Source organism: Erpetoichthys calabaricus, chromosome 1 (assembly GCF_900747795.2).
Source record: "Erpetoichthys calabaricus chromosome 1, fErpCal1.3, whole genome shotgun sequence".
In the NCBI taxonomy this organism is placed as follows: Eukaryota; Metazoa; Chordata; class Cladistia; order Polypteriformes; family Polypteridae; genus Erpetoichthys; species Erpetoichthys calabaricus.
The window spans coordinates 267600170-267626764 of NC_041394.2; the positions used below are offsets into that span (position 1 = coordinate 267600170).

Genomic DNA, 26595 nt, shown 5'->3' on the forward strand with positions numbered 1-26595 from the left:
AAAACAGCTTCAGGTAACGGGCAAGTACTTATGGAAGATATAACAGTGTTTAGTGGCAAAAGCACAGCAATCTTAGTTGTGAGTCAGAACACTGGCCTCCTGTGTGGTTTTTCTGAACCTGTTTCTCACTGGTAATTGACATTAAATACAATATTTTTATCAAGTTACAATTTATGAATTGTGCAAAAGAAGTAGATTCCATGATGGGGAAAATGATATTCAAACACATTCATTTGCATAATACACACAATGAACAGAGTTTGGGTTTTGTCCACAATCTAAAAAGACATTTTACTAAGAATAGAATAAGAATTGATACTTACAGTAATTTCATTTTGTGTCAGAGTAAACCTATTTGAAGAATATGAATCCAGAATCATATTGTATGTTAACAAATTCATATCCAGATCCATGCAATCTAAGGCCACCACAAGAGTTCCAACGCTTACTGTTTCAGCATATTCAACCCTGGAAAACAGAAGGCTTAACTGAAAAACCGACAGATTTGAAAATCACAAATAAATGTTTAATTAACTCTCAAGGTAATAAGTAGAAAAATACTTTGTACAGTAATTAGCATACACTATTAAGATACTATATTTCAACATTAATAAGGTGCCCATACCCAAACACAAGAAAGACACTAAAAGTCAAAGCTGAACTTTATTGAAACAATACAGGGTCATGGGGCAAACCGGGCAGTGTCAATCCCACACACCCACATGAATAAGAATCATATCACCAGTTAGTTCTGCTTGCATGTTTTTGGAATGTTATTGGACAAAACTCATGTAGACGCAACACATACTGTAAACTCTGACAGTAACCATGCTATAATATGAACCCAGGACTATGTAGGAGTCTGCGGTGGGTTGGCACCCTGCCCGGGATTGGTTCCTGCCTTGTGCCCTGTGTTGGCTGGGATTGGCTCCAGCAGACCCCCGTGACCCTGTGTTCGGATTCAGCGGGTTGGAAAATGGATGGATGGACTATGTAGGAGTAATGCCACTGTGCCACTATGTCTCCTTTTCTGCAACATGTAGGACTGAGCTGTACACTGCCATTAACGTATTTTAGTGTTTTTAACCTGATATCATACTTTTATTCAAAGCCTACACTTTTATAATTAATACACACTCAAGGGAGATTCCCATATATCTTACTTATTGTATTTTGGATCTACAGAATGGGACCAATCTACTGCAACTGAAAAAAAGTTTCTGAAAAAAAAATCACAGAAATATCAACATTGAATGTTGACATATGTTTTTCGCAGGGCTGCAATACTTTAGTCCCATCTTTGTGTTAGCATTTAAAGGCATTTTTCTATTGTCTCAGACCTGTGGGTATTCTCTCGCAGATTTGTCTCAGTCTTGGCTATTGGTCTCTCTAATTATGGTATTTAGTCTTGATTGAGACCAGCTGCTTATTTAACACTATATTTATTTCTGTTAACAATTTAGAGATGCAATTAACTTAACACAATTTTGGGAAGTGGAAGGAAACTATGGTGTACCCTTGAAAAAACACATAAAAAAGGGTGAGAACCTTCACACTCTGCATACTGTAGACAGTCAACAGTGCTAACCATTTTACAGCCATTTATAAAGAATGTCTATTATGATTGCTACTAATAACAATACTAATAATAACTACTACCTTTAGAATAAAAGGAAGGAAAAGGACAATGCAAGGGGCTTAGTGAAACTTCAGGCTATTCTTCTATACAATTTGGTTACAATGTCCTCCATAAGTGTGGACTATCACTTGATGTTTAAAGCATGTGGTGAACGGCCAGGAACTATGCCCAGCCGTGATGCCCCTTCAACACTTGAGCCGTGATGCCCCTTCAACACTTGATCTGGGGGAGCAGCCATGGGATTGCACTCTACGTTCCCCGGAACACTTGGTGGCAGCCCCTCTGGGTTGCATTGGGGCCCATAGCATGGAACACCAGAGCTCATCCTGGTTGGGCTCCGTGGCCACCACCAGGGGGAGCTGCAAGGCTTCCTGAGCCTGTATGGGTGACAAATCAGCCATACCCGAAAGTGCAGCCTAATTGAGGTTAATTACCACCTGAAACACTTCCGGGTGGAGTATAAAGGGAGCGTGCAGCCACTACTCAAGGCGCCAGAGTTGGGAGGAGTACGAAGCTGCCCTGGGAGGAGTGGAGGAAGAGAAGAGTGTGATTTGGGGTGTGATTTACTTTGGGGTATTTTGGGACTGTGTTAGGGCCAGTGGGACATTGGGAAGACGTGTCCCACGGCTGAAAAAAAAAATCTTGTGTTTTGTGGTACGCGGCTGGGGGTCAGACCCGGCCGGGACGCCTGGAAGGACTGGGTTGTGGCATATTTATCCTCCGGGCCACAAGGGGGCAACCGCCCTGGAGTAGAAGAGGCCCACGGAAGGGGAGCAGGGAGGCTCAAGACCGTTGGGGCCGCTGGTCACTGCCAGGGGGGCACTCCGAGCCTCATGGAGCCCGGGAATTATTCACTTCTGCCACACCCATGGATCCTTCCAGGGTCATCCGGAGTGCTTCCAGGTGCTCTCCTGTTGCTTCCGCCACACCAGGACGTGACGTCATGTAGGGCACCTGGAGCTCATCCGGGTGAGGATAAATGGGGCCGCCTCCCTTCTGTCATTGAGCTGGAGTTGGGAGCAGGACGAAGCTCCTGGAGAGAGGAGACAGGTGGCCCAGGGACGAGGAGAGAGAAGGCCCAGGAAAAAGGTGACTGGGGCTGAAGGCACAGTGTTGTTGTGCGGGACTGAGTTTGTGTTGTGTGGAGAAGAAAATAAAAGTACATTTGGATAAAGATGCGGTGTCGGTCTGATGGTGTCCAGGCAAACTTCACATGTTTATTTTACCTGTGCCTCTGGTGTCAGTCTGTGTCAGGTCGGCGCCAATATAGCACCTTATCACAAGCAACACCAATTGAATAAAATAAAATAACATAAAAAAAGTATAAAAAAGAAAAGTGGAACATTTTCATGCATCGTTAAGTGACAGTCTTACGCTATCAAGTCTTCTGTACACTGTGGGGAATTGTCATTCACATTGATGAGGTCAACAGTGAGAGTAGCTGTAGTAGAGTGTATTCTGTTTCTGTCATAGGCTCGAACTTCAATTATTTGTTGATGTGGTGTTCTGAGATCCTCATAGTCCAATGGATACTGAGGGCTAATTCTTCCAGTATCTGAAAAAAAAACTTTTAAATCTATAATTAAGCACTATGAAAAGTTTCGGACTGATGTTATGATTGAGAATGATGAATACATCTCCACTCAGAAAATAAAAATCATACATAACAAAACAACTCTAAATAATGTAAACTTTTTAAATTTCCTCCGTAAGGATTCTGAATGTTGATGGTGTACATTTATCACTTTCTGGTCTTTTCAGAGTTTACATATTGTCCCTGTGTTCATGTGAAGTTTTCTTCAGATAATCCATTTTCCTCACATCCCATTAACACATAGTGTAGGATAAATTCACAGACGAATGTAATTTGGCCAAGTAATCTGTTTGCGTCTGTGTGAACAGGATGGGTTCCTGCCCAGTGTCACACACGCGTGTTTAGGAGACAACTAAAGGGCTAGTGTACATGTAATTCCAGGCCGGACCAGGGGGTGGTGAGGTGCACTAATTCTCCTTCTCGATCTTTTGCAGACCATTCTAGGGAAATCCTGCCCGGCTCTGGGGAAGCCAACGACATCACTTCCGGTTCCAGTCCTGATGACATCACTTCCTCTACAGGCCTTTAAAGCTGCCATCTTGTGTAGAATGAATCACTTCTGTTTTGGATTCTGTTGTATGAACATGTCTGTGCTTTGGCATCAGTTTTGCAGCCAGGAAAAATTATACGGGTGGCTGCCCCAACCCTTCGCAATGTCTTATGTTTATTCTTCTTACAGTGGCATAGTCGGCAGGATAATAAAAGCCCAGAAGAAAACGGGACAGGACCGTAATCATGACCAGGTGGGAGAGTACCGGGGCCGAGCTTCTGGGTGGGGGGTTTCGCCTCAGAGTTCGGAAAGAACCGGTGCAGACTCTGCTCCCTTTCACTAATTCCGGGCCACAAAAAATAAATATGGAGAGTGTTGATGGGACACACAGATGTGGGCTGGTCTCTATGGGGGAAGTGAAGGGGACTTACTATGCTCTCTCGGAGGAGAGAGCTGTCCTCCCCACAGTGGCCAAGGCCACAGAGCAAAGTGGGGATTCCCCAGACCAGCAGGTGAAGTCACTGCAAACATTGAGGCTAGACCCTGAGCGGTCTAACCAAGAGCAGCTTGATGCTCTATGGGAAATGGTGGCCAAGTGGTTAAAGCCCTCTGTGTGCTTCACCTATCAAATAGTAAAAAACGTAGCCTGTTTTATATTTATCAGCAATCTTCCCGACCATTTAACTCAGCTGGTCTGGGGAGACTTTTCCAATGTGAACGAGCTCATTGGGCTCATAGAAACATCTAGGACAGCCTCACAATTTGGGAGAGCAGAACGGTCCTTAAGCGGACGCTGTGGAGATTACGTCCCTCCTTCTCTGCCCCCTTGGCATAAACCGGAGTTTGCACCGAATTCCCCGATTCCGCGGGCGCGGCCCTCCCTTGGGAGCAAGGCAGAATGCAAGTGGAGAGAGGGGGTTGGATTGTGTGCACTATCAAACCCCTTGTCAATGGCTCATACGGGAGAGGTCGTTGTTAACGGATTTAAAGTAGAAGCCCTTTTTGATTCCGGCAGCAACATTTCAATTGTTGATTGCCGGTATGTACTACCGCGACAGTGGGTAAAAACAAAGACCAGTATAACCTGTGTACACGGGGATATCCGCTTCTATAAATCCGCCCGATGTTTCATCAGCCAGGGAGGATCAGTTATAAAAATCACCGTAGTGGTCCTCCCAAATCCACCTTTCACTGTGATTCTCGGGCGGGACTGGTCTGATAGTAAAAGCGGTGAAGTACTGACCTTTCCTAAAATGAAATTGGGCCTAGTAACAGATGGGAATCCTCTGTCACAGGTTGTCTCCACACCATGTATTCAGCCGGCAGAGAGAGATAGGAGGGGACAAGAAGAGGATGGGGAGCTTCCCGGGCCGTTGCAAACTGTTACGTCATCTGTCCGCGTCTCAGCGGAGTGGGATGACTTTCCACCCCTTGAGGTCAGACCTGACCCTCTCTCGGAGTTAAGCTTCCAATTTAGACAAACACCGGCCTCGTTTAAAAGGGGACAATGGAGTGATGATTCCCTTAAGTTTGCTAAGAATGCAGTTGTCCTAGTCAACAGCCAATGCACCAACCAGCCAATGCCACAGGGGCCCCACTTTGTTATGGAAAATGATTTATTATATCGGGTCAGTGAGCACGAGGGGGGGGTGTGTGGAAGCTGTTGCTAATCCCATGGACTTTCTGGCAGCAGGTTTGTGAGTTGGTGCACGCCCACCTCCTAGGAGGCCACCTGGGCACTGAGAAAACATTAGAGCATATCAAGCTCCAATTTTATTGGCTGGGAATTAATGAGGAGTTTTGCCGCTTCTGTATCTCTTGTCCGGAGTGTCAGCTGCGGCAAATTCCTAGTAGGGACCATGCTCCTCTTGTTCCCCTTCCCTTAATAGATGTCCCGTTCGAAAGAATAGGGGTTGATATACTGGGACCCCTGGAACCCTCAGCCCGAGGACATAAGTATATATTAGTCCTCGTGGATTATGCGACCCGATATCCAGAAGCTGTTCTGTTGCGTTCGGCTAATTCTAAAGCCATCACACGGGAACTGGTAGGGGTCTTTGTGCGAGTTAGGGTTCCTAAAGAAGTCCTTATGGACCAAGGGATGCTGTTTACCTCAGAGACATTCAGGGAAACGGCTAAGTTACTTAAAATAAAGCACTTAAAGACCGCGGGGTATCATCCTCAAACTGATGGTCTAGTGGAGAGGTTTAATCAGACTCTCAAACAGATGCTTCACAAGATGGTCAGCGGGGACGGAAGGAATTGGGAGCAACTCCTCCCCCTCATACTCTTTGCCTACAGGGAAGTTCCACAAGCTTTGACGTGTTTCTCACCCTTTGAATTATTATATGGATGACAACCCCGGGACATATTGGACATTTTAAAAGAAGGTTGGGAAGGAAAGGCTCTTCCCTCCACTAATATTTTGAAATATATCGCGCAGTTACGCGATAGATTTGAGAAAATTCGACCCATATTAAAAAGTCACATGGAAGAGGTTCAAACAGCACAGGCCCACTATTATGACTGTGGCACGATGCTCCGGGAGTTCCAACCGGGGGATTGGGTCATGGTGCTGGTTCCCACCTTCCATTTTAAACTACTTGCCCATTGGCAGGGACCATACAAAGTTAACGAGAGGGAAGGGTTTGTCGACTATTTGGTGAAACGACCCAATCGTCGGCCGAGTGACTGGACATATCACGTGAATCTGCTGAAGCCGTGGAAGAAAACGGACCCTGATACCTCCTCCGGCCAGCCCCTTTCATTCTTTGCTCAGACCAACACACTTAACTTCAGCTCTAATCTGAATACCCGACAGAGGCGAGAGATCGAAGCAGTTATCTCGTCCATCCCGGAGGTGGTAGACGAAAAACCCGGAAGGACCTCTCTGATTGCCCACGACATTGTGACCGAACCCGGGTTTTCGTTTAGCTGAAATTCACAGTTAGGAATAAAATCTGTTAATGCAAAAGGCTCGAGGACTTAAGATTTATGTAAATTTTAAATCTTGTTACAATTTCCTAAAATACTGAATGACATATTGACCACTAGGAACCAGTATATCTTAAATTAAAGGTATGCAAATTGTACTACAAAATTGCAGTGCATAATATGTTGTCAGGGGGACACAGTGGTAGCATTGGTGCCTTGCACCAACATTAGTCAGACTTGTATATGACCAAGCTTAAAGTTTAAATCAAGCCTGGTTGTTAAACAAAGCTTTCAATCAGCTGGTCCAAATTATCCCTTCAAATTGAAGAATGAAAAGAGTGGGGGCAACAACTACTTCACAATGCAAGGCTGAATGCTTCAGTACCTTTCACCTCAAACAAATGAAAGACCGCACTCTTTGGTATTTTTGTTTACTTTTACATATGCCCTTCACAATGCACAAAATGTATCTGATCAGAGTTAATGAGAAAAATGTGCAGTAATGAAAGGAAATGAAATAGGAGGAAAATAATGTTCTCACACCCTGTGAATATATTTGTAAATTCTTAGAACCTTTTTCCGTGAGAAATCACATTGAATAAAATTTATTCCCAGCCAGCACCAGTTAAATGTGGTGCCTGTCACTTTATGGAAAACACACATTCACTTGACAAAGTCAGTCTAAAGTTACAGACTACACAGAACTAAAGAATTTATTTCCATGTGTGTCCAGCCAACAACAGTTAAAAAAAATTAAGTATAATCAAAAACAGGTAACTGTATTGCCAACTGTTTTATTGTTTTCTTTCTTTTCTAACATAAGTGATTTGACAATCTGTGTGTAATGTCTTAAATAAAAAATATACCTTCATCTGCTCTCTGTAATGAAGCTATTATGGGAATAACATAATGTATTGTGGGAATTAACAAGCCGAGTCGAGGTGACAGGTTAATATGCAGTTGCTAGTAGTTATCTGCCTTCTGACAGATTCCTAATATAAATGAATTACTTCAAATATTTGAAAAATGTAGTTTGACTTTTTAAAATTTGATTTAACTTTTAATTCATTCATGCGTTACTAAATTAACATATTCTATTCTGTCATGACCTGTGTAACTAGCTAAAAAGACATTATGTCAAAGAATTTAGTAAATTAATTAATTCAGCTCACTAACTAGTAATAATATATAATATCTGAGTGAAAAAAGCTTCAGAGATATTATGACTTCATAGTTTATGACCAATTACCTTTCCTTGCTGAGCCACAGAGCAGTAGTTTTTGATGACTTAAATGCAACATGAGAATCACAGCACCATTACCTAATGCAAGCTGACATGGAGGTTGTGATGTGCTGCATTCTTTTTTTAATTAATGTAATGTTAAGGAGCTCTGGGACAGACTATTCTGTGTAATGCTGATTTCAAGTGAAAAAACAACTCTTTCCCAAAAAGGTACTTACCTTCATCTATTTTCAAGCCTGTGAATAATGAGCAAAATTCATAATAAACTCGATCCCCTATATCTCTGTCAACTGCAGTTAGCTGATAAACTGTGGCAAGGCTGTTTTCATAAATGTTTAAATGAGCACTTGGAATATTCCTTTAAAAATAAAATAAGAAAGACTTGAACAATCTTCTGAGTAAAGTAAAATAGTCAATTCATTCAAAGATATTCTTATACGAAAAATGTTTTTGAGAGAAACTGAAAATTATGACTTTAAAGTATATCTACTAAATTTAGCATATAAAGTATCAATTATATAATATCCAGTACACAGCATATATAACATAAAAAATTGAGGTAAAAGAATGACTTGTTCACATTATAATGAAGGTGATACTTATTAGTTATTAGTTATACAGTTATTAGTGTTCAGTTTACCGTAAAGAAACCTTTGGGAGGGCAGTTGTTAAGTCACATTTCTACTGAATTAGGCCTCGCTGCCTGTCCTTCCTGGGTATATTATAAGCACATGTTGAAGAGTTCAAGAAGAAGCAGATACTGATTTTGGTTAAATCTTTGGTATCACTGTCTATGGACCGGAGCTTGGCATTGTAACAGTGCCAGCAAGTGCCAGAGCAGGATACAGAGGAGAAAAGCAAAAGGGTCATTACCAGTCTATAATAATTACTACCTTTTTACTTTTGAGAAAATGATTAGTACACAGAGCTGCAGTATAAACCGCTAATGAGCAGCTTTATTTGGTGAATATAAGACTAACAAAAAGTGAGTCTTTACCCTGGATTTAAATTCTAAAGCTGATGGGCCATCCCTTACACAAGCAGGCAGTTTAGGATCAAGACGTCTGTAAAATAGTAATATTAGTAATTAGTAACTATCCTTGGTTAGTATTGATGTCATATATTAAGTACTCAAAGGATCTAATTGTATCAAGGCTTTCTGGTAATATTTGAAACTTTAAAACACTCAGATCTCTTGTCCTCAAACAAAAATAATACGCTTTGCATGTTGATTAGCACATGCAAGGAAGACTTTCATTGTACTCTTCACAATTGACAAAAAGACCCTATAAATCTATAATATAAAATAACTGCTTTGTGAAACCATCCAACTTTAAAATGATCTTTTTGTTTTCGGAGTTAACATCAGATCCAGCAGATCCTGACTGATTCTATGAAGAACTCATGTTATATTTCCTTTTATGAAAAATGAGAATAATAATAATTTTTTACATTTAATGTCAACACTCTGCATGAAGCAGCTCTCCTCTCTGACAATGTCCTCTTCACTCTCTGGGTACAGACATAACAGGTACAAACGTGTGGTTTGACCAGAAAAAGCAAGCATTGAGAATTTGGCTGTTTTCCATCCCCACCATGCTAGAGGACTGCTGTTGAGATGATACGTGATCTACTGCTGAATAATTCCTCCTTGTTGTAACTTACCCCCATTTCTGAATCAGTATCAGTAAAAGGTATATCGATGTTTCAAGTACTCGTTCTCACATGTGTGGCTCATGAGAGCTGCACTGACCACAGATTCTTGCTCCCAGTGGTATTTGAGTATATCATGATATCTGTTCCAATACGGTAGGTTTGTGCTATGCCAGTTCCAACAGAGTTCATTTTAAAAACAAGCCAGAGAATACAGTAGGGTATTCTCGTCCAAAGATGTGGCTCACTAAATTGTGTTTCTGAGACACTCAACCTGCAGTCCCAGCTCACTTTCATGTACAGGGATGTCTAATTCATGCGCCAACAATTTTCACCTTCATATCATTTAACAGGTTCAGTGAATAACGGGTTTTGTCAAAGTGCGCCGAGTTTGTCATGTTATGTCTTAATTCAAGTTTTTCAATAGGATTCTAAAATTCTCTGCTTTTGATTTAAGAAGTTTTTGACTCTATGTTTCATTTCAGTCATGTGATTATGTCACCTAATACACAATACAGTGTCACATTTTGTATTGTCAGTGTTTTATTTTGCAGATGAAATTTTGTCTCATGCCTAGTCAACATCATAGCCCACGTGCACATGGTTACACTGTATGCAATAATAGACATTACGCATGCACACATGATTAATAAAATACTAAAGAAATAAAGAAATTAAAAAAAAGATTATCAGATTATGAAATACACGTTGAGAGTATCAGGAGTATCTGGAATTGACTGATTGATTGATTGTCATCTGAGTGCCACAGGGGCACACAGCAAATATGTGGGAGCCAGAATTCTGGCTGGTTTATAGGGGATCAAATCCTTATTTCTCTCAATGCCATGCAAATCAATTTACAACTTTTATGTAATGTGTTTTTTCAGGATTTTTTGTTGATATTCATCTCTGAATTTTAGTCTCCATTAAAATGAAATTACCATAAAAATTAAAGACTGTTCATTTCTTTGTAAGTGAGCAAACTTACAAGTGCAGCAGGGGATCAAATACTTATACAGTATATATATATATATATATATATATATATGGTGTGTCTATTAAATAACGAGACTGTGATTCCACCTAGTAAACAAAGCAGTCAGAACTGGTTATAACTGCATGCGTGGTGACCTTGAACATGTCTGAACCTGCATGACAAGCAGCAACACTCTATGACGTTCAGTTGATTGTGAGTCGCCATTTAGTTTGGTTGTGTTTTCTGTAGTGTGCCGAAAAAATGCTAAGTTTAAAAGTTGTGCAAAGATGGTGCCAATAGGGTTCTCACACCAGAGCAAAAAGAACGTCGCAAGGAATGTTGTGTTGACATTCTGCAGCAACTTGACGCAGATCCAAACCTGTTTCATAAAGTAATCAGTTGTGACGGAACCTGGATCTTCCAGTATGATCCTGAAACCAAAAGACAGTCAATGCACTGGAAAACACCGTCATCACCAAGAATGATAAAAGCTCGACAAAGCAAGTCAAAATTCAAAGCCATGCTCATTGTGTTTTTCGATATCTAGGGTGTAATTTTGGAAGAATGGGTTCCAGAAGGCATAACAGTTAACCAGCATTATTATAAGGAAGTCGAGAGAAAAAGTCAGAAAAAAATGGCTGCAACTGTGGGAAAATGGTTTCATTCTTCACCAGGACAATGCGCCTGCTCACACAGCACTTTCTGTAAAGCAGTTTTTGACTGACAAGCACATTATTACACTCGAACATCCTCCATATTCTCCCGATTTAGCACCGTGCGACTTTTATCTTTTCCCAAAAGTTAAATCAGTGCTTAAAGGGACACATTTTGAGTCAGTTGATGCTGTAAAGAAGAAAATGGCGGATGTGTTAAAACAGCAGACAGAAACTGATTTGCTCCATGCCTTCAACCAGTGGAAAACAAGACTGCAGCAATGTATTAGTGCAAATGGGGAGTATATTGAAGGGGACAAGCATTAAATTTGTAATACATATAAATAAAGGTGAGTTATTTAATCAGTCTCGTTATTTAATAGACACGCCTAGCCTATATATACGTATATATATATATATATATATATATATATATATATATATAATATATATATAGCTCTGCGGTGGGTTGGCGCCCTGCCCGGGATTGGTTCCTGCCTTGTGCCCTGTGTTGGCTGGGATTGGCTCCGGCGGACCCCCGTGGCCCTGTGTTCGGATTCAGCGGGTTGGAAAATGGATGGATGGATGGATATATATAGCTAAATCTGCTGCAGAGAAAGTTTATAATTGAAGACTCCATGTTCTGAGCAAGAATTACTGCCTTTTAAAGTTTCTTGTTGGTTGATACTTATTCAAGTCTATAATATAATGAGGCAATTCTGCTGTTGCCAAAGCAGAGTTTTGATTCATAGCAATTTTAAATTGCGCCATTATAGGCCTATAGAGACATTATTGTTATGTGTATGTCAACTTTACATAATATTTAATCATTTTTATAACATTACCAAATAACAATTACAAGCGTCTGGTGATATCTGCTGTAGTAGGGAGTTTCCAAACCACAACATGACTGGCCACGTGCTCCCCACAATCCTTGATGTGGATGTTTTACATGAGTAAAGCAGCAATTAATTAAACCTATCCATACATTTTAGGTGCAAAGCTGAAACAAAACCCACATGAACTGCATGACACAATCACATTCACCAACACACACCAGCACTCATCAACACTCACTCAAACCAAGCTAATTTGTTGTAGCCAATTACCAGAACAAATTTCATTTAACATGTGCAACTAAATCAAGAGTGTCCTGAACCACCGATATGAATATGGGATGAATGTGGAAGCTGCACTCGAGTGACCGGGTCTAATGTTCTGGATTTGTGAGGGAACAGCATTAACCAGTAATCGACTGATCCTCCATTAATTTTCTAAACCTGATTACTTCAATGCAGTGTCACATGAAGCAGGTAAGTAACAACCTCTAAATGTAGTCCTGGTCATTCATAGGACACACTCATTCACACAACCATATTTTCCTGTTTAACTCACACCAGTATGGATCTGTAATCATTTTAACTTGCATGTCTTTGGGAGGTAGAAAGAAGTCTGAGGACTCAGAGAAAGTCGGCATGGACACCTAAAAAAGGTGCAAACTCCGCACATACAGTACACTGCTGGGTTAGGGTTTGAGCTAATGACACTAATGCTGTGAGGCACTGGCAATAAACTGTGTCGTGCCAATCCAATACAAGCGTCTACTTGTCTGGAACAGCCACTGAATAATGCTTTGCTGCATATGTCCCAGTGCATCTTTAGACAAATACATGACTCCGTGCTAATGCATTGCAATCTGTAATACCAACAAAAGAGGTTTTACCTAATTCAAACTATTTCCGTGTATAGTCTTATTGCCAAAAGATATATTACTAGCCAACCTGCGGCATACCATACACCGCATAATCAGGCCACTTTTTTAATGATTTTTAAGCACAGGGAGAAAATGAACATTTGAAAAATTGGTAATGTAATAAATCACCAAGAAAAGTAACATTTCATGTGCCCACCCCCAACTCGTGAGCTGGTGAGAGAGCGTCTCGACTGTTGCAGGGCCTGCATCAGTGAAGCAGGTGAGACGCTAATGAAAAAGAGGCACAGGGCTTATTGGTTTTTAAAGACTGCTTCCTTCATTGTGTTTTAACCTCAGTTTTAAAGGATTGCGCGGCTCTCTCTCTCGTGCTGTCTGTGTGTGTGCCTGTCTCTCTCTGGCGCTCCCTGTGTGTGTGCGTGGCTCTCTCTCTCGCGCTGCCTGTGTGTGCCTCTGTCTCTCTGTGGCGCTGCCTCTGTGTGAACCACAGTCAACGTGGCTCAGAGCTGCAAGTGGACTGTGGCACAGACAAACAGAAATGACGGCATGTTTTTCGAGGCGTCGCGTCCGAGTTGGTGGGCGTGGCTCTGCAAGTTTTCGTCGTATCCAATGGTCTAAGAGTTGGTGGGTGTGGCTCCTTCCTGCGTGCGTCATTGGCGTCTTACTTGTTGGCGGTTTAGTGAATCCACACCCCTTCCGGTGTGCTTTCCATGGGTGGCTACTTGTCGGCGGCTTAGTGAATTATATATATAGATTCTTCTGACCTGCTTTTGCAATAATTTTTAATCATCTATGTACTGGATTTTATGCAGATTGAATGATTTATTTTTTTAGTGGGCAACACATTATACTTTATACTGTACATTACTTAAGAATAGTTCATATGAAATTTAAAACTTCATATTTGCTTTTTACCTTGAGAAATGTCTTTGGGTGAGAGGAACCTGAGCTTCTCAGAGCAGATATTTTTAATGTTGTCAGTGTTTTCTGCACTAGACTTGAAACAATCATAATGAAATTTGGTGGTCTGGTTTTGGACATTGAATGGTAGTGATACTCTCTACAGAAAACTTTTAAAACTGACTCAATCAGCAATGTAAATCCAAGCAAGGTTATATATGCCAAAAATGTGTTATGTTTCTAAGATTTTCTTAAGCCCCTACTGAATTCACTTGAACTCTAAGAACACTATATACACAAATGAATTAACCCATGCAGGAAATTTTGTTTGGCAATTATTGAGACTGTCCAAAAGTAGTCCATGTGAGAGATGGCACACTGAGACCAGCATCCCGGATGGAGCAGAACTGGGATCCTTACCTGGCAAGGATGCCAATAGCATGGAAGGACAAGGTAAAATTAATTATTCCAGACATTGTCTCCTCCAGTACCCTACGTGGCAGCACCCTGGGCTTTGGTACTGCTATAGAGGCCCACAGGGCATATGGAAAATTTTATGGGCAGCACTGTTGGGTCCTGTGGGTGCTGCCAAGGGGCGCTGAGGGGTTTTATTGGCCTTACTTCATGGGGTTACAGATGTACCCAGAAGTACTCCCCAGCCACAGTATCAGGACACCGGAAGTGTTCCCAGGTTTTAAATAAAACGAGCAGCCTCCATTATCCATTAGCCAATACCAAGAGGAAGGAGACAAGGCTTACCTGGAGGAGTGGAGGAGAAAGAAAGAGCCTGAAGAATTGTGTTGTGTGTGCTGTGTGCTTTCTGAAAACCTATTTGTGAAGGTATTTAAAAGAACAAAACCCTTTATTTTAATTAAGACTTGTGTCTGTGCCTTTGTTTCTGGGGTCTGGGGTGCTGCAGCACCCATTTGGTGGTCATATAAGTCAATAATATAGTGTTTCTGTTGTAGAAATACAGTGCTGCTTGAAAATATGTTAACCTTAAACTTAGTTCTTAAAGTGTTATATTTTTTATGAAGAAAGTTTTGGTTAATCAAAATTAGCTCTTAATGTTTTTAAAGGAAAGCATCAAAAGTTTTGTTTATTTCAGAGCTGTTCCACATGGATAAACAATATAAGTAAATGACATGTAGAAAAGTAACTGAATGTTTGCCTTGATCATCTTCTGAAAGAATTACTATCTATATCAGAAGGAATGTAAACTAGAAAGGGTAAAAAATACGAGCAAATAATATAGTATAGTATAGGCTTCATATGGATGAGCACTTAAGGTATCATTTCAAGATCAATAGAATCCATGGAGAGGGTACAAAGCAATTGTAAAGGAATTTAAAGTACACATTCTGTAATACAAATTCATTATTTTTAGATGGGGAAGATTCAAGATCACTGACATTTACACAAGTTCTGGCTTCCACAACAACAAGTGCCATGTGCTCACTAAAAGCTTCTCAGAAAGTCTACAGTCACCACATGTTACCACCAAAGAACATAATGGGATTTCTTGAAACAATCAGTCAAAGCATGTTGGACAGCCATCAGAAACAGACTAACAAGTGCGGAAAGACCATAAGTGCATGACTAAAATGTGTGTGTAACAATACTTCTAAAAGACACAAATAAAAAATACAGTACTGTACTGTTACCGATTCTAATCATGGTGTGAGTAGGCCATTGCAAAGGTGCATTTACACTTCTAAAACAGTACAACAGCATGAGCTGCTGGACTGGAGAGTGGGAGTTTACCAATCAACATAACCTACATACCCTTGAAATGTGGGAGGAAAACTGAGAGACTGTACCTACAGAAAAACTCGCATAGACACAGGGGATATACTGTATGCAGCTTCACACAGACAATACCTGGGCTGAGATTCAAAATTAATCTTCAGCAAGAGCAGTATTCACTATACCATTACTCAAGTATAATTTTAAAGTTGAAGCTATATTGTTGTCAGCTTATTACAACTGCAAAACCTTTCACTTCTATAAATTTCCTGAATGTATGGAGATTTTGACAGTAATTAACAATTACAATTCAATACAAAAGAATCTTCATGCTCAAAATTATTACATCAGAACAACTTCATTAAAATGTCAGATTAGTCTTGCCAACATACACATAGCAAGGTAAGAAAGTAATAATGAAATTTTTAATTTTAGTGGAACTATAGACTCTTGTTCCATGTGATCTCCTCTGTGTGTAGGAATGAAAAGCAAATTTATAAAATTAATAAATTAATGACTATATCATTCCTTGTGCTCTATACTTGCTGGGATAGACTCCAGTTTCCCTGCCACCCTTCCCTCAGTGGGTTAAGAAAACATGGATGAATATGCCTTCAATAAATATGCTATCCCCAATAGGACTTCACGTTTAAAAAATATTTTAAAAAATGACAAATGTAATCATTAAAGATAGATCAAGTCAACTTATATTGCCTGGAAATACTGTTACAGTATTTCATAACTCCTATCGGCAATGTTACTCAATATATTTTTAAAGTAGTTTTTATACTTACATAAAAATAGGAGCTTCATCATTGACATTGCTGACATCAATTGTTAGAACTCCTGTACAAGATTTGGGATTTGCTTTTCCTACCTCAAAAGCAGAAATAGTAATCTTGTACTTCTGTAATAAATACGACATAGACAATGATATTACTCTTCAAGAAAATGTATAGGAATGTATAATTTCTAATATTTATATAAGAATTAATGATTATGGTTATACATGACCTTCATGTGTTACACAACCTGTTTAACCTACAGTGACTTTTTGCTCCTACATCTATGATATACACCACTTAATATTTCATAGTTGCCATTTCCTTACTTGAAACAGCGCAAACATGACATAGCTGCTCCACAGTTGGCTAAAATAAATATTGTCATCCTCTTTAATAAAATCCCTGTGTGCGTCCAGGTGTCCGTGTGTGTGTGTCTTCTGGTGAAGTACGCACGCGCGGGGCACGGTGCGATGCGCGATATTACTTTCAGAGAAAGTTACAGGCGTTTTGCGGAAATACAAACCAGTATTAATGCGAGAGGAAATGGCACACAATACAGTGACTCATATTACAGCCACATACAAGCCAGTATTACTGTCAGAGGAGATTAAAGGCATATTACCGACGTGCACGCCTGTATTACCGCCAGAGAAAATGAAAGGTATATTACGGACGTATAAGCCAGCGGACATACAAGACAGTATTACTGTCACAGCAAATTAAAGACACACAATACACGGCGGCAGCCCACGAAGAACGGTCAGCTCAGCAAGTAAACATCAACAAAAGAAAGGCTGAAAGAAAGAAAAATATGACCAACAAAAAGAATGAGGTCAAAGTCCCTTGCCATTTAATATAGACTGTTCCTACTAATGTTTATGCACTGCTGTTCTAGCGCCCGTTATTGTAACGGCCTAAATGACTAGTTGTTGAATAAATGACAGGCAATGTGCATAATGTACAGGTAACTGACAAAATAAAAAAAGCATGTATCTTTCATGTAAGTGAGAGATATAAATGATATTGTGATTGAGATTGTTAAGCAACTAATTTCACATCATGTTCCTGAAAATTTACAAAAAGGCCAAGCAGATCCAGATGCTCATTATGTTGGATGCTATGACTTGAACAAAACATTTAATTGAATTTGAGAGAGGTCTCAATTTTAGCACACATATGGCAGGACCTTTAATGTAAATGACTGTTAAACACGCTGATACTTTACAAGAATTAATGACTAAGGTGATGCTGGCATGAAAGTTAAGGTGAACTACTTGTACATTAGCAACTGTGGACCAAACTGTCATGTCCTTGGCATTAATATTAACGTATCCACCTGAGAAATATACTGTATGGTCAAAGGTTTGTGGACTACTAACCATCACATCTATATGAGCTTGTTGGCTATCCCATTCCAAAACCATGGGTATAATAAGGAATTGGCTTCCCTTTTGCAGCCACCACTCTTTTGGGAAGGCTTTCCACAAAATTGTGGAGTGCATCTGTGGGAATGTGTGCCCATTCTGCAAAAAGAGCATTTGTGAGGTCAGGTACTGATGTCGGACAAGAAGACCTGACTCACTATCGCAGTTCCAATTTATCCCAGAGGTATTTAATAGGGTTAAGATCAGGGCTCTGTGCAGGCCACTTGAGTTACTTTATCTTTATGGACCTCACTTTGTAGAGTGGGGCACAGTCATGCTGGAACAGAAAAGGGCCTTCCCCAAATTGTTGCCACAAAGTTAGAAATGGAAAATTGCCTAAAATGCCTTTGTATGCTATTGCATTAACAATACTCTTCACCGGAACCAAACGGCCCAGCCCAAACCATGAAAAACAGACCCAGACCATTGTCCCTCCTCCACCAGACTTTACAGTAGTTACCATACAGTCCAGAAGGTAGTTTTCACCTGGCATCTTCCAAACCTAGGCTCACAATAATAGCATGTACGGTTGATGAGGGGAGATCTAACAGAGCAGAAATTTAACATGCTGACTTGTGATAAAATGTGGCATCCTATGATAGGACCACGTTTAAACCCAATAAGCTCTTCAGTACAACCCATTCTACTGCCAATATTTGTCAATGGAGATTGCATGGCAATGTGCTTGATTTTATGTACTTATTAACAATGGGTGTGGCTCGGACAACTAAACTCAATAAATTGGAGGGGTGTTCACTTAATTTTAGACATATAGTGTATAGAGAGGAGTACTGTGGTCGGAATAAGGGCCACACAGTCCATATTGAACGTAAAATTGCAATAAACACGTAATGGCCTGCTTCAGTGAAGTGGGGGTGTGGGGTCACATGGCCAGCAAGGGCCAATGAAAAAGAAGCTACAGGCAAAAATATATATTTCTGGAAGAGCTATTATCGCGTGGTAAGCATCTCCACTTATTCCCTTAGAACAAAAGGTAAATACAATAATAAATGAATTGTGAGTGATCATCTTGTGCGAAAGCATTTCTCACCTGAAAACAATACAATCTCTGAGTATGGTAATGACTTAATCCACATACCAAGAGTGGTCTAAGAATGGTTTGAGGGGCATGACCATAATGCAAACCATTCACTATGGTAATTCCAGTCATTAGCTCTTAGCCATGTTAAAGAGGAATCCAACTGGGGAGTTCTGAAGCAGCATATAGAAAATACACCTAAGCTGTTCTGGTGGCCTATTATGGTTAATGACCTTTTAAGACAACTGTGGTTGTTCCTTTATTTTGCCATCTACCTGTACAAACAGTTGTTAAGGACCTTAAGGAAGAAAGTAATTATGCTTATTTAAGTTAATTGGTAAGAGTCCAATAGCATCTCAATAAAATCAAAAGCAGATAGCTGCAGATTTTGTAATTAACAGAAACATAATCTGCATACTACAGTCCAGCTGTTAATTATTTGGTCGCTTCAGGTCAATGAGATAACTAATACTCCTTAGTAGCAGGAAAAAATGAGAATGAGATAAACACACATAGTGATTAGATTAGATTAGATTAGATAAACTATATTAATTCCATAAGGAAATTCAGATACAGTATCACAAATGTATTACACTTTGCATTCAACACACCATGGTATGTATATTACACTCTATCTGATTTTTAATTACTGTATTATTCGCATAGTTCAAACCTAAGTTTTAGATAACAAGTATAGAAAAACTGATAATCATTAGGAATTCAGTTGATTCAGACTAGAATATAAGGATACCTAGTATTCCAGTTTTGGTATACCTTGTTATAAAATAAAATACCAAATTAGTGCCTGTCATAATTTAATGTATACAAACAGTACCAAAATTATATTTTTCATACTAAATGTTATGAAGGAAATATTTAAATTAATGTACAAAATGGACTTTACTAGAGTCATGCAAACACAACTACAGTACTACACTAATGTTTAGTATGTACAGTTGAGAAATATTTTAATCTCTTATACTATAGTATATTACTGTATTTCTGTAACATTTCAGACAACTAAAACTGCCTAATAATGCAAAAATTCTTTCTCTTCAATCATTTTATAAAGGAATGTTTTAGACTCTGCTTGCTTCCACTCTTCTTGAGTGCTGTCTGATCACTGCCTTCCTCTTTCTTTAGGGATATTGACAGAAGGACATGAAAAGTCAGCCATTGCAAAGGTGTTTTGTACTTTCACCTTTGTGGAAGTCTTATGTCCATGCCTTGATCTAGTGTTTAATAGATTTCTGAAATTTTTTCTTTGTGTTTTTGAATTGCTGCCTTTTTTCTTTTTGGCCTCTGTTTTCTGGATTCTGGTTTGTTTTTTGTTTTTTTTTTCATTTTCCTGAATTCAGATCTTCATTGTGTTTTTATACGCTTGCCTTTTTGTATGTCCCTCCACAGAATTCACTTTTCTTCTTCCACTAATTAAATCTTAACCTTGGAAAGATGATGTTATCTTTTATATTGTTGCGTGCACAGAACAAAGCAGTTCTTAAGTGCTGTAACAATTCTCAGACATGCACCAAAAATTGAAAGGAGCTGCGGTATTCCTGACATTGATTAAGAAGTATACAATATCAAGTAGGACTAGATAGTGCACAACAATTTTTTTGAAAAGTCTTGCTTCCTGAAAAGTTTTTGCTGATTGTGACAGGTACCTACTGGGTATGCACAGATATAGTTTTGGTTTTACTGCATCACATAGGAACTCTGAGAAATAGATATTTATATGTTTACTGACACTAACGTATTTAGTCACGTTTATATTTTGCATAAGCTATTAAATTCAACAGAATTAAAGTGTTTTGCTCCTGATTTTCTTTTGTATTCAATGTCTGGTGCATCACGTTGCAGTGTCCAACAGTAGTCAGCAAGCATTGACGGATTCCAGTTGCCCTGGTATCGTTTCTCTATCGTAGCAATGTCCTGGTGAACCTTTCATTGTGTTTGTCGCTGACAGCACCGAGATTTGCAGGGAAGAAGTCCAAGTGTGAGTGGAGGAAATTAATCTTGAGTGACATGTTGCACTTCATTGTCTTGTATGCTTTGAGAAGTTTGTCTACCAGCTGAATGTAGTTTGGGGCTTTGTAATTGCCCAGAAAATTGTCAACAACGACTTTGAAGGCTTTCCAGGCAATTTTTTCTGGCCCAACTAACAGATTTTCAAACTGCTTGTCACTCATAACATGTCTGATCTGGGGGCCAACAAAAATGCCCTCTTTGATCTTGGCGTCAGTTATTCTTAGGAACATCTGTGTTAAATAACAAGGTCCTTGTTCAGTGCTTTCAAGAAAATTCTTCATGAGTCCCAGTTTTATGTGAAGAGGAGGCAAAAATATCTTTGCCGGGTCGACAAGTGATTCATATACCACATTTTTCTGTCCTGGAAATAACTTTGTACAGAGTGGCCAGTTCTGTCAAGAATAATGAGACTCTTTGGCACGGCTGTCCCATTTACAGATGAAACAACAGTACTTTGTATAGCCGAGCTGCAGTCCTAGTAACAGAGCAACAACTTTAAGATCTCCACAGATATTCCAATCGTACCTGCTATACTAGACGTGCTTCATCAACAGTTCCATATTCTCATACGTTTCTTTCATGTGTGCTGCATAGTCAACAGGTACTGAAGGATAAACATTGCCATTGTGTAGCAGAACAGCTTTCAGGCATAACATTGACGAATCAATGAAGAGATGCCACTCTTCAGGGTTGTGAACACAACCCAAGGCCGAGAACACTCCTTCAATGTCAAATCAGAAACAGAGACTGTCAAAAAATTTGGATATTTGATGATGTCGGCCTCAAAACACAGAAATTTTCGTACCTGGTGACAGCAAACACCATTCCTGCAGTCTCGAACCCAGCAGCTCGGCTTTTACTTTTGACAGACCCAAATTTCTGACCAAATTGTTCATTGCGGACTGTGTTATCAGATGTGGATCGTACGGTTCAAAATTCGGGTCAATGTCACTGTCAGTACCCTGCATTGCAGTTTCCTCATCGGGTTCATCTAAGGTCCAATCCTGTGTTGGTTTCGGAATTGGAAGACTGTCGTCATGTGACACGGGTGTCATTGCTGAAGGCAGATTAGGATATTCAATTGACTTCTTGTTTTTGGCAGAGAAACCAGATACATCAGTCAAACAGAAGTAACAGTCCGTCACATGGTCTTTCTGTTCTCGCCATATCATTGGAACAGCAAATGGCATCGTCTTTCGAGTGCCTTTGAGCCAGGCTCTCAGACTGACAGCACATGTTGCACAGCAAATGTGAGACACCCATTCCTTGTCTTGATCACCAATTTTGCAGCCGAAATACAGATGATAAGCTTTCTTCACATGAGCAGTCATCCAACGTCTCTGAAGCGCAAGTGTATATTCACTACAGATATAGCAGAATGTATCGTGGCTGTTACGACATTGATGAGACATATCGCCCGACACCAAAATGTCTATAGCATCAAGCTTACATACTGTTATATTGATACAGATACCATACTTTACTATACTGATACTATACATACACACTGACTATCTATATTAACCAAATGAGCAGGATCGGTGTATGCAAGCCACCTTTATAGCATTCTGAGACAGCGTCCAGGTCGTTCAGACCTGCCCAGGCATGCCCAGGATGTCAACTTCCACAGAACAGCTTCCAACCTGGCCTGATTCCATGCCTGGACATGCCCAGGCTGCACAAACCGTTGTTGATAAGTCACTTATGGGAGCGAAAATGTTTGGATACAAATATAAGAAAAAATCATGACAAAACTGAAGATTTCTCTGAAATGGTACGTGATGGGTAAATTTTGATTTGATATTTGTGATCAGCACCCAAAAATCTATAAGAAACACCCAACTGTGTTCAAGAAGCAAAAACTTTGTTGTGCAGTGTTGTGCAGGCTATTATTAGCCCTGTTGTTTTATAGCCCCCAGATCCTTTTCAACAACCAAATATATGGCGTCTTGTTTTTCCAACATGTGTATTTGTTTTAAATTCGGGTGACTTAGTTGTGGGACACATCTCTGAGCGATTGTAATAATTTTTTGACTCTTAATATTTGTTTCTGTTTTGTGCAGATGTGCTCTGTGATGATCTGTTGACTTGCCCACAGTATAAAAAAATAGTTACAATAATAGTTGATATTATCCATTTATTATTACCACAGGGCTGGATTCAAAGTCCAGAAGAGCTGAGGTCCTGGTTATTATTCCATCAGTTGTGTCTAAAGCAAAGTAGTAAGTTGTATTTTGTGGTGCTGCTGTTATCACTGAAAACTGCAAAACATGAAATTTAATATCATATCAGTAATTAACAATATAATAATAATAATACATTTTATTTATATAGCGCCTTTCCCATGCTCAAGGTACTTACAGAATATAATAAAGAACGGCAGCGTATACAGTATACTGTATAGCATTGTACAAACCAGATAAATAAATAAAGATGATTAAGACAGTGAATTCTGAAAAAAAAAAACGGACAACATAATTGATGGTCTCACACACACACACACACAGGTTACATTAGCATCTTGACAGAGAAGTAAACTGAGAGAAGTGTAATAAAGTCAAGTAGAGCTAAAAGCCTTCCTGAACAGATGAGTTTTGAGTTGTTTTTTAAAAGAATTCATGGAGTCAGCTGACCTGATTAATCTCGGTAAGTCATTCCAGAGTCTGGGCGCTATACAGCTGAAGGCCCTGTCACCCATGGAGTGTAGATTAGTGAGGGGCACAACAAGATTACCAGAATCAGAGGACCTTAGTGGGCGGGCAGGCACATAGTGATGGAGGAGGTCACTGATGTAGTTTGGTGTGAGGTTATTTAAGGCTTTGTAGGTTATTAGTAGGATTTTATATTCGATTCTGTAAGACACAGGGAGCCAGTGGAGACGGAGCAGGATGGGTATGATGTGCTCGCTGCTGCTGGTTCGAGTAAGGACTCTTGCAGCTGAGTTTTGAATAAGCTGGAGCTGTGATATAAGATTAGAAGGGGCACCTACCAGTAGGAAATTACAATAATCGATGCGGGATGTGATAAAAGCATGGACAAGTTTCTCAGCATTAGATAAGGAGAGGAAGGAGCGAACACAGGATATGTTACGGAGGTGAAAGTAAAAAAGTTTCTTAATGTGATTTATGTGGGTGGAATAAGAGAGGGAGGAATCAAAAATGAAACCAAGATTTTTTACAGTAGAGGCAGGTCTGATGAGATCACTGCCAAGATGGACTGGGAAGGAGCTCATTTTATAAGTTGCATTTTAGTCCAAATTTGCAGGAGTTCAGTTTTATTGCAATTTAATTTTAAAGAGTTCTGCTCCATCCAGGTTTTAATTTCACTAAGGCAGGTTGTGAGCTGAGAAAGCTCTGATGAAGTTCCACTTTTAACATTGAAGTAGAGTTGAATATCATCTGCATAAAAATGAAAATAATATGAAATTTATTACAAGAGTATCAAATATTTTCACACTATAACATCTCACACACACACACACATATATATATATATAAATATATATATATATATATATATTGTGGCAGACAATATATATTGTGGCCATACAATCAGATTGTGACACAGACTATGAATGCCGTGAATGTAATTACCCCGATCTACATGCTGTCAAATAAACGAACCACACGCCGTGGCGCAACGTTAGGGGCATCGCCTCTGGCGCTGACGTCTGAGGTTCGATTTCAGAGAGGGAGTGCAGTGGAGTGTGTACGCCTGATGAGCCCAGAATGAGGGCGAAACACGTGTTGCGTACTCTTTGCATTTATTTGACAGTAAACTATTTCAACCATTCTATGATCTGCTCCTCACAAACTGAGGGCACCGTGGCGGATGTTAGCAGATTGCTGGCCAACCACAAGCGTTACCTGGAAGGTAATCACCCATACAATCAGATTGTGACACAGACTACGAATGCCGTGAATGTAATTACCCCGATCTACATGCTGTCAAATAAACGAACCACACGCCGTGGCGCAATGTTAGGGGCATCGCCTCTGGCGTTGACGTCCGAGGTTCGATTCCCGAGAGGGAGTGCAGTGGAGTGTGTACGCCTGATGAGCCCATAATGAGGGTGAAACACATGTCGCATACTCTTTGCATTTATTTGACAGTAAACTATTTCATATATATATATATATATATATATATATATATATATATATATATATATATATATATATATATATATATATATATAGATAGATAGATAGATAGATAGATATAGTGCCTTCATCATCAGTCCCCAATCCATACCATCGATACAATACATGATGAACAGGGAATTCAGAACTGTTCTTCTGTCATTTTAGTGGCACCATTAAGCCAAACAACTTGACTTAATACGGACACAGTAACAGAATTTACATTCCATTGAGAAGGCTCCCCAGTGAAACAGAATTTGTGTCCAAATCAAGTGAGGAAGACACTTTTGCTAGGGTCAAAATGATTAAACAAATAAAATTTAAAAAATAAATGTCTCTGAAATAGTGCTGACGAATGTAAATATCATGAATGTCTAATTTTTCAGTTAAGTAATTTCTTTCTGAATTGTCTTCAAGAACCAGCTTGGCATAATCAGCTTTCCAGAAATAGTTTATTAATGACTTTACTGCAAACTGGTTACTGCTTTTGTTTTTAAAGGAACTCCACACAACCAATATTAACTACAAATTATGCAAACTTGCAGTCGCTACATTTTTATATTGTCAATTTTTATATACATATTAAGTGATTACATATTTTTATACACATGTATCCACTGATTTGTCTTTTTTAAATAGCTCACAATACTTCTGTTATGAAAAGGCCTAGTTTTACTTTTGTTCCACGAGATGTAAAACACTCCCTACATTTATTACCCAAAATGGTTTAATCTATTGACTGCACTCAAAACTGGGTTCTTCTGCTTCCAAAGTTAAGCCATTTATACGCAGAGACTTGAGCTGCAGTCACCAGGTGGTTAGCTGTGGTTTTGGGGTATGCAGCATACATGGGACAGTGTGAGAGGGGTGAGTAAGGGGTGCCATTTCACACATTGCCTGGTTCTTGTTTTGACATATTTATTTCTTTTTGACTATGTTAAATAAGCAATACATTACCGGAAATAAGAAACCCTGTGGTAAATATTCAAAATAGCTTAATTATCAGGGGCCGATTTAACCAATATCTCTGTTTGATGTCCAATTTAATCAGCCAGTTTTGGCTATGTCAGTTCTTTTCTTCTTATATCAAAAGAGTAATTATACCCTGAAAGATACGTGCTTCACTCTGCTTATCCATTTCTCTGCATTATTTTCATCTTGTGTTTTTGTAGCATTCATTACAGTTGTTGACTCTTGTCATTTTTAGTTTCAGCTTATCTAGTTGATGTACTTTTCATCAAAATACTGTGTTATAGTTATACTTTGCTGATGTTGAATGCATGACAGCTTGTCTGTAGAATTTGCTTGGAAATTATGTTGTCCTGTCACTCATGCAATGCATCCCTTTTTTCCCTTCTATAAATAAACTTATGTAGATATTAAATTGTAGAGGTAAACTGAAAAGAAAAAAAACCAGAAATAACGTTGTTTAAAAAAACAACTTTTTTGATTATTTTGTGCACCTACCCGTAGTTTCTTCATGTTTTATTTTATTTTGAAACCTGTTCCTCCTTCTGTATCAGCACATACACACTAACTTTGAAAATGCAATGTGTTCTGGGTTACTAACCAAAGCTGGTTGTAATTTAGTTTAAAAATATTAGTCAAAATGAGCATGCCTTTGACGAACTACAAGCA

At 39.4% G+C, this 26595-nt stretch overlaps 1 protein-coding gene across 4 annotated transcripts in view; it reads right to left on the reverse strand.

Moving 5' to 3' along the window:
* The window catches only part of LOC127526682 (cadherin-related family member 4-like), a 109093-nt gene that overhangs the window by 46952 nt on the left and 35546 nt on the right, over positions 1–26595 (reverse strand). For all 4 annotated transcript variants that reach the window (XM_051922815.1, XM_051922811.1, XM_051922817.1 and 1 more), the window contains 5 exons: positions 22963–23076; positions 16334–16446; positions 8119–8258; positions 3014–3194; positions 324–468 (listed from right to left, as the gene is read on the reverse strand). In XM_051922815.1, the coding sequence (XP_051778775.1) occupies positions 324–468; positions 3014–3194; positions 8119–8258; positions 16334–16446; positions 22963–23076 (693 nt within the window). The remainder of the gene's footprint in view (positions 1–323; positions 469–3013; positions 3195–8118; positions 8259–16333; positions 16447–22962; positions 23077–26595) is intronic.